The sequence below is a fragment of the Piliocolobus tephrosceles genome, chromosome 5, assembly GCF_002776525.5.
Source record: "Piliocolobus tephrosceles isolate RC106 chromosome 5, ASM277652v3, whole genome shotgun sequence".
Taxonomy (NCBI): domain Eukaryota; kingdom Metazoa; phylum Chordata; class Mammalia; order Primates; family Cercopithecidae; genus Piliocolobus; species Piliocolobus tephrosceles.
Genome location: NC_045438.1, coordinates 92,649,364 through 92,665,981, shown reverse-complemented (window position 1 = coordinate 92,665,981; position 16,618 = coordinate 92,649,364). Strand labels below are relative to the sequence as shown.

Genomic DNA, 16,618 nt, shown 5'->3' with positions numbered 1-16,618 from the left:
GGAGGAAAGTTCCCCATCTCACAGGCCCTTCTACCTGTGAACATCTTGTCTAGTCATTAACAAATGTTTAATAAAAGCGACAAAATCTCCTGGCCTTGGGGAATTTATATTCTTTTTTTTTTTTTTTTTGAGACAGAGTTTCGCTCTTGTTGCCCAGGCCAGAGTGCAATGGCGCGATCTCCGCTTATTGCAACCAAGTTCAAGTGATTCTCCTGCCTCAGCCTCACAAAAAGTAGCTGGGATTACAGGCATGTGGCACCACGCCTGGCTAATTTTTGTATTTTTAGTAGAGATAGGGTTTCACTGTGTTGGTCAGGCTGGTCTCAAACTCCTGACCTCAGGTGATTCACCTGCCTCAGCCTTCCAAAGTGCTGAGATTACAGGAGTGACCCACTGCACCCAGCCAGGGGATTTATATTCTAGTGGGGGAGATGGACAAACAAATACGTAATCTATACAGTCTGTCAGATGCCATGTGCCGTGGTGAAAAATACAGCAGTGAAGGGGGAGTAGAGAGTTCTGGGGTAGCTGGTAAAAGTGTAAAATCAGGTAGTCAAAGGAAGGCTCACTGAGAAAGGGAACTTTGACCCAGAAATGAAGATTTGTGATCTAGCTCAAAGGTTGGCAAGCCTTTTCTATAAAGGGCAGCTAGTCAATATTTTAGGCACTAGGGGACCGCACAGTCTCTGTTGCAACTTCTCAAATCTGCCATCGTAGGGAGAAAGCAGACATAGACAATATGTGAGTGAATGGGTGTTGCTGTGTTCCCATACAGCTTTGTTTATGGACACTGGTGTTTATATTTCATATAACTTTTACATGTCATGGAATACTATTATTCTTTTGATTTTTTCCCCCAGCTGTTTAAAAATATAAAGACAATTTTTGGCTGCTGTCCCCACAAAAATGGTCAGTGGGCTGGATTTGGGCCTTGGGCCGTATTTTGCCTACTCCCAATCTAATGCAAGAGATTCTGTGTTCCTTTTAATTGCTTTGTATGGTGTATAGTAGTGTTTGAATGTTAAGGTGAAATGCACTCTTCATCCTTTTAGATAACCTGCCTGTTCTAGTTCCAACATGTTGGCTGTTGCTCTGTGGAGTAGATGAAGAAAATTCCTCTGTTTATCCAGTGATAAATATTCACTCACATATATTAAGTTTATGTCTTACAGCTTTTATTGCCAGGCTCTACTGTGCAGTAATAGCTTTTATTTTCAATCCTTCATCATAATACAGTATTTCTGAAGTCATTTTAAGTAGCAATTAGGAATTGCATTTGGGTGCAGGCTATAGAAAACTGGATGAAGAGTGGCTTAACTTATTAAAGGTTTATTTGTCTAATACAGAAAGGTGTAGAATAGGTTGTGCATGAAGAGACTGGGGTGGCAGCTACAAAATGTCATTAAGGACCCAGGCTACTATCTTTCTGCTTGACCATCCTTAGCATATAGTATTTTCACATACTTATGGTGTTTGTTTTCACATTTGTGAAATTATTTCTGCACCTCCAGGCACCATATCTGCATTTCTGCAAGTAAGGAGACTAGAGAAGGGCAAAAGTCTGCTTTATGTTTTCTTTCATTTAAGTGAAGCCTTCCTAAGGACTGTGTGCCTCACATCTCATAGGTCAGAACTGTATCATGTGATTCCCTCTAACAGTAGAGGTGTTTGGGTAAACATGATTTTGTAGCCGAGCACATTGCTTTTCTAAGTAAAACCAGGCTTCTGTATTTAGAAAGAGAGGGAGATTGGTTACTGGGTAAATAACTACCATTGTTTTGCTTTCAGAGGTGTTTAAGTAAATTAAAAAAAAAAAAACCAAGTGAGTTGAAGGTACCTTCCAACGATGGATAAAATGACATGAAATGAGGCCAGGCACAGTGGCTTATGCCTATAATCCCAGCACTTTGGGAGGCCGAGGCGGGCGGATCACCTCAGGTCGGGAGTTCGAGATCAGCCCGACCAACATGGAGAAACGCCATCTCTACTGAAAATGCAAAAATTAGCCATGCGTGGTGGCACATACTGGAGGCTGAGGCAGGAGAATCACTTGAATCCGGGAGGTGGAGGTTGCGGTGAGCCGAGATTGTGCCTTTGCATTCCAGTCTGTGCAACAAGAGCAAAACTCTGTCTCAAAACAAAACAAAACAAACAAACAAACAAAATGACATAGATGAAAGCAGTGACTGTTGGCCCACAATTTACTTCTCTTCTATTTGCTTAGGAAATTCCTTTTGATATTGATTGTAAGATGCATTTCATTTCAGAAGAGTTGAAGTGTGGGGATAATAAAAAATTCATTGTGTGAAGGAAATGATTGTGTATGTTATGGTTATTTGGACTCTGGAATTAAGCCCAGCACATGAAGTGCCCTTGATGGCTTCCTGTTGCCTCATGGGAAGCCTCTCTGTTACCTGGGCCCCACCTAGTAGGCTGGCCGGTGTCTTCCTCTAAGTTGCTGCTTCCTGAACAGCCTGCCCCCGCCACGCTAGGTTGAGTGCTCCCAGTTCCAGGTCATGTTCACCTCTGCAGACCTGACAAACAGGCTGTGGTGGTGTGACACATCTTCCTTCCTGATGCTAATGTCACAAACATCCACTTGAAAACTTCCTTCTCTGGGTTAAGTTTCTCCTACCTTGTTATTTGGGTGATTTGCTATAGTACTAGCTAATTTTCTAAGGTTTTAACTGTTTTGTTTTTTTCATTTCTTCTTGTTAAGCATCTGCCCTTTCTTATAAGTGAATTATGGAAGCCAGTGACTCAACAAAATGCTTTGAGTTCTGCTTCATGTCACATTGGGAAAACGTGATTTGTATAAAACAGGGCATCTCTGTGGTATGTACTGCCATCCTCCAAGCTGTTCTGTGGAAGCTAGGGTGCCCTCTCTCTCATTGCAATACATTTCTTCTGTTTACTCTTTTGAATATTAACACATTTTTTTTTTTTTTTTTTGAGGCGGAGTCTCGCTCTGTCGCCCGGACTGGAGTGCAGTGGCCGGATCTCAGCTCACTGCAAGCTCTGCCTCCCGGGTTTATGCCATTCTCCTGCCTCAGCCTCCGGAGTAGCTGGGACTACAGGCGCCTGCCACCTCGCCCGGCTAGTTTTTTTTTTTTGTATTTTTAGTAGAGACGGGGTTTCACCGTGTTAGCCAGGATGGTCTCGATCTCCTGACCTCGTGATCCGCCCGTCTCGGCCTCCCAAAGTGCTGGGATTACAGGCTTGAGCCACCGCGCCCGGCAACACATTTATTATAATATTCAAAACATTTTAAAGTAAAACTCTTACTCCCTCTTTGTGTCCTTATCCAATTCCTGCTCCCCCAGCTGTTGGATAACTGCTTCTGTTAGTTTCTTATATGACCTTCAAGAATTTTTTAAAACAATATAAATACAAGCAAATATAAATGTGTTCTTATTTTTCTCCATTTTTTAAAAAAGTGACCTTAGTCTACATATAGTTCTGCTCTTTGTTTTTCTTTTTAACCTACTAATATGTCTTGGAGAGCTTTTCATAACAGCATTAACAGTACATACAGAGCTTCTTTTTCTTTGTAAGCTCCATAGTGTTAAAGTGATCTCTTTAAAGCACAAACCTGGACATGCCTCCTGGTCATCAGATTGAAAAAATAGAGCATATATATATATATATAATGGTTTGGCACTATCTGCCATTTCAGGTGTGTCCCCCATGGATAAGGAGAGACTACTGTGTTTTCATTCCATTTCAATTAGTTAATATGTACTCTTTTTGTTTTTTGAGACGGAGTCTCGCTCTGTCTCCCAGGCTAGAGTGCAGTGGCCGGATCTCAGCTCACTGCAAGCTCCGCCTCCCGGGTTTATGCCATTCTCCTGCCTCAGCCTCCCGAGTAGCTGGGACTACAGGCGCCCGCCACCTCGCCCGGCTAGTTTTTTGTATTTTTTTTTTTTTTAGTAGAGACGGGGTTTCACCGTGTTAGCCAGGATGGTCTCGATGTCCTGACCTCGTGATCCGCCCATCTCGGCCTCCCAAAGTGCTGGGATTACAGGCTTGAGCCACCGCGCCCGGCCAGTTAATATGCAGTCTTAAGAAGGTAGGCAACATTTTGAAAACTGCAGATGGATTTGCAGCTCCTCAAGAGCACATCTGACCCCTAGTGATTGAAGAAGGAAAAGTGAAAGATCAGAGGTATGAAAAGGGTTAAGAAACAGAGTTCAAAGTAAGATGATATTCGTTGTTTACTCTCACGTTAGAAGTGAAGAACATTTTTCTCCTGTGAACTGATGAAAGGATGCTTTCATGGTAGTGGCTACAGCTGTGGAATTCCTGAAGAAGGCTGCTGAGGGGAATAAAAATGTTGCTGCTGTCATGAATCAATGAAATGTCGACATCTCAGATAGGCTATACATGGTTTTCAGATGGTTTTGGGCAAAGGGAGCTTTTATGACTATAAATGTCAACTTCTTGCAAGGGTGAGGGTGGGGTTGGGGGTGGGATGGGGAGTGGTTATGGCCCACTGAGAACTAAGTCACTCTCTCATCTCATAGTCCATTCTTTCCAAGCCACCTGAATTGTGCTCCAGAGTTCTGGGCAGTCTAGGTTGAAGAAATGACTGTGTTAGTGGCCGGGTGCGGTGGCTCATACCTGCAATCCCAGCACTTTGGGAGGCTGAGGTGGGTAGATTGCTGGAGCCTAGGAGTTTGAGACCAGCTTGGGCAACATAGAGACTCCATCTCAAAACAGAACAGCAACATCAAAGAAACAACTGTGTTGGGACTGGCTTAGTCCTCCACTGGGTGGGTATCTAGTGAGTGGACAGTGTGTGACACCTACATAAATCACCTCTTTTTATGTATCAATGACATAAATCTAGTTCAGTTTGGAAGTATATACCTACTGTTTCAGATAAGGATTTCTACTTATTTGTTTGTCTTCTCTCTTTAGATAAAGAAGAAGCAGCAAGATGTGGTTAGATTTCTGGAAGCCAACAAGATAGAGTTTGAGGAGGTGGATATCACAATGTCAGAAGAACAGAGGCAGTGGATGTACAAAAACGTCCCCCCGGAAAAGAAACCCACTCAGGGCAACCCCCTGCCCCCTCAGATATTTAATGGTGACCGATACTGTGGAGTAAGTGGCTAGATTGTTATCATGCTGTTTCTTTTTATTATTCAAAACACATGTCACTTAGAGTTCAGGTGGGTTTTTCCAGTGAAAACTGTGACTGCTTCACCCAATTCCCATTCAGGTCTGCAAGTCTAACAGAGGGTGAAGTTGAGAAGGGATGTGAGTCCGAGGTCGTGGACTGTGTATGTATGTGCAAGGGCTGTGTGGTATGTGAATGTGAGTGCACATGTGTCTGTCAGTCTGAGCTCTGTCTTTGCTTTGGGAACAGGAGTAGGAAGGGAAGCTCTGTGTGTGTGTTTGTATGCATGTATGTATGTGTGTATTCTGTTCTAAATTTTGAAGCATTAAAAATAATCATTTTATTATTAAATTATTAATCAAATTATTTTTTGATTAATACGTTTTAGGGGACAGAGTAGTAGAGGGGAATAATTATCTTTGAATATCCCTTTATGGTATAAATAACTGTTAATAGCTGATTGTAAACCAGAGTTCCATTTCTTATGATAATGAGCCAGAGGGATGATTAAGACTATCAGTGCACGTCATATATGAACATATATCAGGTGCTTTCCTGCTGCATGTAGCATAGGAGAAGATGAAGAAGTCACTTTCATCTATTTACCTACTTTCTTACTCCTTAGGTTAAGAAAAATAGTTAAGAAACTTCTTTCTAAAGAGTAAGTTAGGATTTGCCTTTTTCCATATCTCTGAGTATCTAAGTCAGTGTTTATTTTTGGACCTGTACTATAGTTATTTAAGGACGGTCTAAAGAAGAAGGAGCCACAGAGCTGAGGTGCTTGAGATGAAATAAATAGCTAGGCTGTAATTGGCATGGAGGAAAGGAATAACAGAGAGCCTTTGGTGGCTTCAAGGAAAATAATCCCTTCCCCCAGTGCATAATGGAGAATGAGGAGTTGCAACATAAAGCCGTGTGTAGATTATACAGAGAATTCTTACCTGTAGCATCCTGAGGAGAATCCTGAACATGGCATTAGACGTAACTTTGAGTTCTAGTGCTGCCTTATGTCGGCTGGGACAGCTTTGGAAAGTTACTTATCTTTTTAAAAACCCAAGTTTTCTTATCTTTAAGCAAGGGATAATATCTGTCTTACTTTGTGATAGTTTCAAAAGCATTTCTTAAGCATATTATTATATAAAAATGAAGATTGTTATTTTATAGGGTTTTTAATATCATTATTTTATATTTTATTGAGAGAAGTGTGTGGTAACCAAGGGTGTATTTTATTCATGATTAGCAAGGTTATGAAATGTACTCTTGTGCCTGCAGACCTAAATGAAGTAATAGCTGAAAATGTTTGCAAACTATACAGTTCCAAATAAAATAAAGCTGTAAGTCAAATAGTGCTAGAAGGCTTAAAACAAAAATTTAGCAGTTTTCTGTCCCTCAGACTTCGAGGCTATGAAAGTGCTTTTCTAGTCTTAGGGTTTAGTGGTAGTTTCTGGGTACAGAATTCTAGGTTGGAAAGGATTTTGATGATATTGATTCAGTGTCCCCTAGTTTTCAGTGCTACAATTGAAATGTCTAATGCCATTTTCCTTGATTGTTTGTATGTTTTTGTCAGTTTTTTCTATGAAAAATTTTAATCTCTTATTCATATATGTATTCACCACATCTTTTGGTGAATTACTATGGTATGAGCTATTTTTCATTCATTGTGCTGAGTGCTCAGTATGCCTTTTAAGAAATTCTGTGATTGCTGATTATGTGTGTTCTTATATTATTTTTCCTGAAAATTTTCTCCCTACTTTTTTCCTTGTTCCCTTTCTCTTGAGTGCCTATTAATTTGGATATTGGATTTCTTACATGGATTTTCTAATAGTTTAATCTTTTTTTCTAATGTCTACCTATTTGATTTTTGATCTTTCTGAGAAAGTACAAAATCCTTTCAATGAATTTTTATCCTTTTCTCCCCATTTCTTGCTCTGTGATTCTTTTTAATAATGTTGTATTTCTACTAAATAAATATAAGATCTTAACTAAAGATATTAAATATCATTTATTTGAAGTTTTCTTCTGTTACTGTGTTATTCCTGTTTTCACTGATTTTTTTTTTCACTTTGTTTTGGTTATTTTTCTCAGGTGGGGTGGGCTTTCCTTAGATGTATGTTGATCCTTGTCTTTTGTTCATGTAAGTGGTGAGACTAGGAAGCTCACTAGAAGCTGCGTATGCGTCTTATATGAATGCAGGCTTGTTTCCCTATGGGATGACTCAGTAGCCTGTTAGCATTCTCATTGCAAATATTGATAGTAGTATCTCTTCTCAGTAGGTCTTTTCTCAGATGATGGTTTAATTTTTCCAGAGAATGGCCTTTGAGTCTCCTACTTTGGGAATCTCTGCCTAGCTATTGGAGTTCTGGACCTGTAGGGTGAGGGAAATGGAAGGTCTCACTCTCTAGCATGCAGATTTTCACTTCCTATCCCTGTTTTCAGTCTCTCTTCAGTGCCCATGTGTATACATTTTTTTTTGCTTCCCTGAAACCATGTTTATTAATAATGTATTAATATCTTCTAGCTCCTTTGAGGAGAGTGAGGCATCCTGGGATCTAACTGCTGCTTATACAGACTTTCAAACAATTTTTCTGTTTTCTGCTTCTGCCCACTCACCGTACCTTCACAATAGATGATGCCTCCAGTTCCTGACCTTTTCTGGAGCCCTACAGCTTGCTTCTTGTTGATAGTACTTCTGCAGACATTGAGTTTTGACCATTCTCTTTTTTCTAAGATCTTTCACCATTTCTCTTCCCACTTACTGCTTATTTTGTGGTTCAGGCCTTTAGATTGAATCTCCTAGCTCTATTTTGAAAATCTTTGTTGTTTTGTTGACTTATTGAGAAAAAGGAGGTAGAGACATCTTTGTTCTATCATCATAAAAGAAATGTTCAGTGCTGTTTGAATAGAGGAATATATTGAATGAATAAAATAATATAATGTAAAATACAGTTAACCTGACTCACCTTATTTTTATCTCTTTATGACTTCTAGCTCTCTATGTATCTTTGCCCTTTGGAGTCTGTGGAAATTTTTTCAAGTAGACTATCTGGGAGCGGGCTAGAGGTTTATATTATATATTGATTAGATTGTGCCAGGTAAATGGCATCTTCTCTGCTTGAACGGTGTTAGTCCTGTGGTGGTGGTCATGACAGTTGTTGGCATACACACTGTCATCATAGTCTGTTCTGGCGAGAGTTTTGAGACAGTGTCGGCTCTTCTTATCAAGGTTAGGTAAATTTGACTTTGGCACAAGCATTAGAGGGCAACTAACCACAGGCCTTGTTCATCTCACCTGCTTCTGTACACCTTGCTTTACCTAGTGATAGTTTCTGACAGGTCTCATCTGGTTGGTTAACCTGTGGAAACCTACCACATTGCGAGTGACATGATCCAGAAAGCTTGTACATTCTTATTCTGTTTCCTGGAATTAGAAATTTATTACTTTATTTTAACCTGGATGAGCTAGGCATGTGAGACATAAGAGTGAACAGCTGCTAAGCTACTTGGTAACCAGTGTGGACAATTGCCCTCTTTCTCATTTAGCAGTTGAATATCTTGCCTTTTGGAAGGAGCTCCCCACTGAATGGAATCTCCCTGGCATGACCAATCAGTTTTTTCTACCCCAGAATTTGAACATTGAGGGGATGATGTAGAAATACAGGGTCAGTGGGAGGTTGTTTGTGGCAGTGAGTGTCCAGGGGGGATGGGGCCAACCATAGCTGTGGCTGGTGTCCTTATGGAGCTGATCTGGGGTGTGACATGAGTGTATTCTTGGCTACCTAGATAGGGAAATTCCTTCTGTTTTCTAAACTGGTCCTCTAGTTTTGACGTGGAGTCTTGCCAACTCCCTATGATACCTCCATGATTCCTTTCCCTCAAAGTTGCTAGTGTCTTTCTCAGTTATTTGCATCAAGAACCCAAACTGGCACAACGTATTCCTGTTGATTCCCTGGAGTGGAATCAATTCTTACTGTGAGCAGGATTCTTCCTTCTCTGAGAATGTGGGTGACGAGATTCTAAAGGTAAAGGATCTAACACTTTGGCTTTTATGATGAATTGTAGTGTCTGATTTGGATTTTAAAAAGCTCTGGGCCTCATGTCCAAGGTTTTAACCCTTTGTTCTCTCTCTGTGGAACTGGCATTTGTGCAATTCATCAGAAATGAAAATTTACCCACTTACTCTAAAGGAAAGTACCTACTCACCTTTCATTTCTTTTCTCTCTCTATTCAGCAAACAGATGATTTGGATTTCTTTATATATTTTTATTATTTTATTTTATTTTTTTTAGTAAACCAACTTTTTATTCATTTTAAATAGGTTTTAAACTACTTTTGTTTGTAGGGGCTTTTAAAAGGAAAACCGAATTAGGTCCACTTCAATGTCCACTGATTTCTTTTTATGAAACTTGTATGATGCTGGCAGGTCATATCGAAGCTCTGCTATAATATCTATCTTGATTTTCCATTCCGCAGCTTTCTTTTGAACATGTTCTCTAGTTGAGGATTTGTGTAAGGAATATACTGCTGTTCTTGCCATTTCCAAAGCAGTCTTTAGAAAAGCCATATCTGTCCCTTTATTATTTTTGGTCCCAAAGGGAGTATTCATAATTACTGTATCGAATGACTTGGACATTGTGTTAGATAATACGCACACATCACATTGAACCATGTCAATATTTGTTAACTCAAACTCTTCCACATTCCTATTAAATATTTCCAATGCATCTTCATCTATGTCAAATCCAACACACAACCCTGCTCCTAACATTGCAGTTCCAATGCTAAGTACTCCACAACCACATCCTAGATCTGCAACGACTTTATTTTCAGTGTCATCATACGTGTTATGGATTGTATAGAGCATACATGCTCTTGGGCCGACCCGCACCTCGGCCGGGGCCGGAAGCCTATTTTTATTATTTTAAAAATTTTCTTGATTGTGATAAAAACATATAACACCTACTGTCTTAAGCACTTTTAAGTGTACAGTTCAGTAGTATTAAATATATTTACATTGTTGTGAAACAGATCCCTAGAACTTGTTCATCTTGCAGATCTGAAACTCTATATCCATTAAACAACTCCCCTTTGCCCCCTTCCTCAGCTGCTGGTAACCACTATTCTACTTTCTCTATATAAAGTATCTACTTTAGATAGTTCAACTAAGTGGAATCACACACTACTTGTCTTTTTTGCAACTGGCTTCTTTCACTTGGCATAATATCTTCAAGGTTCATCCATGTTCTAGCATGTGACAAGATTTCCTTCCTTATCAAGACAGCGTAGTATTCCATTGTATGTATTTGCCACGTTTTGTTTATTTATTCATCCATTGATGGACATTTGGATTATATTCACCTCTTGGCTATTGTGAATAGTGCTGCTATGAACATGAGTATGCAGATATCTCTTTGAAACCCTGTTTTCAGTTCTTTTAATTTTTAAAATTATTTTATATTTCTTTTATTTTAGATACAGGAAGTGCATGTACAGGTGTGTTACATGGGTATATTTCACTAAGATAATGAGCCTAGTACCCAATAGGTAGTTTTTTGACCCATATCCACTTCCCTTCCCACTCTGGTAGTTTGCAGTGTCAATTGTTCACATTTTATGTCCATGGGTCCTCCATGTTCAACTCCCGTTTGTATGTGAGAACATGCAGTATTTGGTTTTCTGTTGGCCATTCTCACTGATGTGAGATGGTTTCTCATTGTGATTTTGATTTGCATTTCTCTGACGATTAGTGATGATGAACATTTTTTCGTGTTTTTTTTTTTTTTTGGCTGCTTTTATGTCTTCTTTTGAGAAGTGTCTGTTCATGTCCTTTTAATGGGATTATTTGTTTTTTGCTTATTGATTTAAGTTCCTTGTAAATTCTGGATATTAGACCTTTGTCAGAAGCATAGTTTGTGAATATTTTCTCCCATTTGTAGGCTGTTTACTCTATTGATAGTTTCTTTTAAATATATATCTAGAAGTGAGATTGCTAGATTGTATGGTAGTTCTATTTTTAATTTTGGGAGAAACAGCCAAACTATTTTCTATAGCAGTTGTACCATTTTGCCTACCAAGATTACCTACCAACATTGCAGAGAGGTTCTAACTTCTACACATCCTCACCAACACTTGTTATTTTTTGTTATTTTTTAGATGGTATCTACTGTAATGAGCATGAGGTGATAACTCATTGTGGTTTTGATTTGCATATCTCTGATGATTAGTGATGTTGAGCATCTTTTGAATGTGTTTGTTAGCCATTTGTATATTATCTTTGAAAAAGTATCTATTCAGGTTCTTTGCTCATTTTAAAAATTAGGTTATTTGATTTTTTTGTTTTTGAGCTGTTGGTGTCCTTTATATATTTGGATATTAATCCCTTATCAGCTATCTGATTGGCAAATATTTTTCCCCACTCCATAAGTTGCCTTTTCACTCTGTTGATTGTGTCCTTTGATGAACAAAAGGTTTTAAGCTTAATGTAGTCCCGTTTGTCTATTTTTGCACTTGTTACTTGTGCTTTTGGTATCATAGCTGGGAAATCATTGTTTGCCAAATCCAATGTCATGGAGCTTTTCCCCTGTGTTTTCTTCTAGGAGTTTTATAGTTTTGGGCCTTGGGTTTATGTCTTTAATCTGTTTCGAGTTAGCTTTTGTACCTAGTGTAACATTAGGTTCTAACTTCATTCTTTTGCATGTAGATACCCAGTTTTCCCAATACCGTTGAAGAGAACATCTTTTTTTCTCAATGAATGGTCTTGGTATGCTTGTCTGTTATTTGACCATATATAGAAGGGTTTATTTTGGACTCTCTGTTCTGTGCTATTAGTCTATATGTATGTCTCTATGTAGTATCACACTGTTTGATGACTATAGCTTTGTAATATGTTTTGAAATCAGAAAGTGTAAGTCCTTTAACTTTGTTCTTTTTCAAAATTGTTTTGGCTCTTTAGGGTCCGTTGATTTGCCATATGAATTTTAGGATGAGTTTTTTTTTCTATTTCTGCAAAAACTGCTGTTGAAATTTTAATAGGGATCATGTTAAATCTGTAGATTGCTTTGGGTATTATTGACATCTATAATATTATCTTCTAATCCATGAACATATCGGGATATCCATTTATTTGAATCTCCTTTAATTTTTTTCAGCATGTTTTGTAGTTTTCAGTGTACAAATCTTTTGCCACTTAGGTTTATTCCTATTTTATTATTTTTGATGCTGTTATAAATAAAATTGTTTTCTTAATTTTCTTTTTCAGTTATTTATTTGCTTTATATATTGCCTCTTTGTAATTACTATTTTTTTTTTTTTTTTTGAGATGGAGCCTCACTCTGTAGCCCATGCTGGAGTTCCAATAATGGGATTAGGTTCTTCATGCTTCAAAAAAGATCCCAAATGCACTTAAAACATATGATCCCAAGACATTGTTCCCAAAAGTCTTACATAAACACTGCACTTGAGAACAACTGCAACTGTGTACACTTAGTTGTGCTTGGGCTGTACTTCTGAGCCTCCACAAATGGTAAGAAAACGCTAACACATCTCCTTGTCTCCTTCCATGACAAGATGATTATTATATGTGTTGCTGATAAAACCAGAGTTGGGTTTCTCAGTACCTGGGGGTGCCCAAAGTCAGAGAATAAAGACTGCCCATCTGTCCAGAACATCCACTTGACTTGAAGATTTTCACCATGTTGCAAAACTTAATATTTTTAATAGCAAAACAGACACTGGTACTATAAAGACACATGCACACGTATGTTTATTGTGGCACTATTCACAATAGCAGAGACATGGAACCAACCCAAATGTCCATCAATGATAGATTGGATTAAGAAAATGTGGCACATATACACCATGGAATACTATGCAGCCATAAAAAAGGATGAGTTCATGTCCTTTGCAGGGACATGGATGAAGCTGGAAACCATCATTCTCAGCAACCTATCACAAGGACAGAAAACCAAACACCACAGGTTCTCACTCATAGGTGGGAATTGAACAATGAGATCACTTGGACACAGGTTAGAGAACATCACATACCAGAGCCTGTTGGGGGGTGGGGGGCTAGGGAAGGGATAGCAGTAGGAGAAATACCTAATGTAAATGATGAGTTGATGGGTGAGCAAACCAATATGGTACATGTATACCTATGTAACAAACCTGCACATGTGCCCTAGAACTTAAAGTATAATAACAATAAAAAAAAAAAAACTGGTATATTATAGGTCAAGACGTCTCATTTCCATTAAGTTTTAAGATTAAACAAAGGTTCAAAGGAATTTCAAATTTGTGGGGCCTGCTTCAAAATCCGTGTTTCAATCCTCTAGATCAGGGATCAAGCCACCTGGTAAATATTTTCGACTTTGAGGGCCACGTAGTTCTCTGTTGCATATTCTTTTCTGTTTTGGTTTTTATTAGTTGTTTTTATTTTGTTTTCCAACCTTTACAAATGCAAACATCCTTCCTTTTTTTTTGAGATGGAGTATCGCTTTGTTGCCCAGGCTGGAGTGCAGTGGCACAATCACCACTCACTGCAGCCAGGTTCAAGCAATTTTCCTGCCTCAGCCTCTCTAGTAGCTGGGACTGCAGGCATATGCCACCATGCCTGGCTAATTTTTGTATATTTGGTAGAGATGGGGTTTCACCATGTTGACCAGGATGGTCTTGATATCCTGACCTTGTGATTCACCCACCTCAGCCTCCCAAAGTGCTGGGATTACCGGCATGAGCCACCACGCCTGGCCGTAAACATCCTTCTTAGCTCACAGTCCCTTCCTCAGTCTGCCACTGCTCTGGACATTCCATTCACATTTCCCTCTGCCTTTTGGAGTTCCTTAGTGGATATATTTGAGAAACACTGGATTGGCTGTTTCCCAGGTCTCTGTCCTGACAATTGAGTGTGTCATCTGGTAGAATGGAGTAGAACAAAACAATGGACAGAAATTTTGACCTACCTCGTAGCCTGTCTGCAGTAATAATGTGTTACTAGAGATCTGTTTAGAGTCAGTGAGAAAAAAAAAGCAAAAGTTCAAAATTGTAACTATTATCCACAGGAGATTGTGCTCTATTTTGAAGATATGGATGTTATTTATTTAGGGCTAATGGCTACATCTACTGTATGATACTTAAGGGAAAGCCCTAAAAATCACCCTACACTGATCTTCCTTACCTCATATACCCAATTGATTACCAAATCCTATAATTTTTACATCCTCCATAATTCTGCCCTGTTTTTCTCTCAAAGCTCAATCCACAGGTGTGTTGTTATTACACTTTCTCTAATTAACCAGGACTCTGGTTATTAGTTCCTCTCCCCCATGCCCAGCAAACTTGTGCCTTATTATTGCTATTATGATAGTTATAGGTTTTTTTCTTTTTTTTTTTTTTTTTTTTTATTATACTTTAAGTTCTAGGGTACATGTGCATAACGTGCAGGTTACATATGTATACATGTGCCATGTTGGTGTGCTGCACCCATCAACTCGTCAGCACCCATCAATTCATCATTTATATCAGGTATAACTCCCCAATGCAATCCCTCCCCCCTCCCCCCTCCCCATGATAGGCCCCAGTGTGTGATGTTCCCCTTCCCGAGTCCAAGTGAGCTCATTGTTCAGTTCCCACCTATGAGTGAGAACATGCGGTGTTTGGTTTTCTCTTCTTGTGATAGTTTGCTAAGAATGATGGTTTCCAGCTGCATCCATGTCCCTACAAAGGACACAAACTCATCCTTTTTTATGGCTGCATAGTATTCCATGGTGTATATGTGCCACATTTTCTTAATCCAGTCTGTCACTGATGGACATTTGGGTTGATTCCAAGTCTTTGCTATTGTGAATAGTGCCGCAATAAACATACGTGTGCATGTGTCTTTGTAGTAGCATAATTTATAATCCTTTGGGTATATACCCAGTAGTGGGATGGCTGGGTCATATGGTACATCTAGTTCTAGGTCCTTGAGGAATCGCCATACTGTTTTCCATAATGGTTGAACTAGTTTACAATCCCACCAACAGTGTAAAAGTGTTCCTATTTCTCCACATCCCCTCCAACACCTGTTGTTTCCTGATTTTTTAATGATTGCCATTCTAACTGGTGTGAGATGGTATCTCATTGTGGTTTTGATTTGCATTTCTCTGATGGCCAGTGATGATGAGCATTTTTTCATGTGTCTGTTGGCTGTATGAATGTCTTCTTTTGAGAAATGTCTGTTCATATCCTTTCCCCACTTTTGGATGGGGTTGTTTGTTTTTTTCTTGTATATTTGTTTGAGTTCTTTGTAGATTCTGGAAATGAGCCCTTTGTCAGATGAGTAGATTGCAAAAATTTTCTCCCATTCTGTAGGTTGCCTGTTCACTCTGATGGTAGTTTCTTTTGCTGTGCAGAAGCTCTTTAGTTTAATGAGATCCCATTTGTCAATTTTGGCTTTTGCTGCCGTTGCTTTTGGTGTTTTAGACATGAAGTCCTTGCCCGTGCCTATGTCCTGAATGGTACTACCTAGATTTTCTTCTAGGGTTTTTATGGTATTAGGTCTAACATTTAAGTCTCTAATCCATCTTGAATTAATCTTCGTATAAGGAGTAAGGAAAGGATCCAGTTTCAGCTTTCTACTTATGGCTAGCCAATTTTCCCAGCACCATTTATTAAATAGGGAATCCTTTCCCCATTTCTTGTTTTTCTCAGGTTTGTCAAATATCAGATGGTTGTAGATGTGTGGCATTATTTCTGAAGGCTCCGTTCTGTTCCATTGGTCTATATCTCTGTTTTGGTACCAGTACCATGCTGTTTTGGTTACTGTAGCCTTGTAGTATAGTTTGAAGTCAGGTAGCGTGACGCCTCCGGCTTTGTCCTTTTGACTTAGGATTGTCTTGGCAATACAGGCTCTTTTTTGGTTCCATATGAACTTTAAAGCACTTTTTTCCAATTCGGTGAAGAAACTCATTGGTAGCTTGATGGGGATGGCATTGAATCTATAAATAACCTTGGGCAGTATAGCCATTTTCACAATATTGATTCTGCCTATCCATGAGCATGGTATGTTCTTCCATTTGTTTGTGTCCTCTTTGATTTCACTGAGCAGTGGTTTGTAGTTCTCCTTGAAGAGGTCCTTTACATCCCTTGTAAGTTGGATTCCTAGGTATTTTATTCTCTTTGAAGCAATTGTGAATGGAAGTTCATTCCTGATTTGGCTCTCTGCTTGTCTGTTACTGGTGTATAAGAATGCTTGTGATTTTTGCACATTAATTTTGTATCCTGAGACTTTGCTGAAGTTGCTTATCAGCTTAAGAAGATTTTGGGCTGAGACGATGGGGTTTTCTAAATACACAATCATGTCATCTGCAAACAGGGACAATTTGACTTCCTCTTTTCCTAACTGAATACCCTTGATTTCTTTCTCTTGCCTGATTGCCCTAGCCAGAACTTCCAACACTATGTTGAATAGGAGTGGTGAGAGAGGGCATCCCTGTCTTGTGCCAGTTTTCAAAGGGAACTTTT

At 39.1% G+C, this 16,618-nt stretch overlaps 1 protein-coding gene and 1 pseudogene across 2 annotated transcripts in view; one reads left to right on the top strand and one right to left on the bottom strand.

Moving 5' to 3' along the window:
* SH3BGRL2 (SH3 domain binding glutamate rich protein like 2) overlaps nucleotides 1-16,618 on the top strand; it is a 76,995-nt gene that overhangs the window by 38,941 nt on the left and 21,436 nt on the right. The window contains exon 2 of the mRNA XM_023223089.2: nucleotides 4,921-5,106. Within this exon, the coding sequence (XP_023078857.1) occupies nucleotides 4,921-5,106 (186 nt within the window). The remainder of the gene's footprint in view (nucleotides 1-4,920; nucleotides 5,107-16,618) is intronic.
* LOC111549897 lies at nucleotides 9,399-9,984 on the bottom strand (annotated as a pseudogene). Its single transcript, XR_002733865.2, has one exon. The product of XR_002733865.2 is annotated as a methyltransferase-like protein 5 pseudogene (transcript).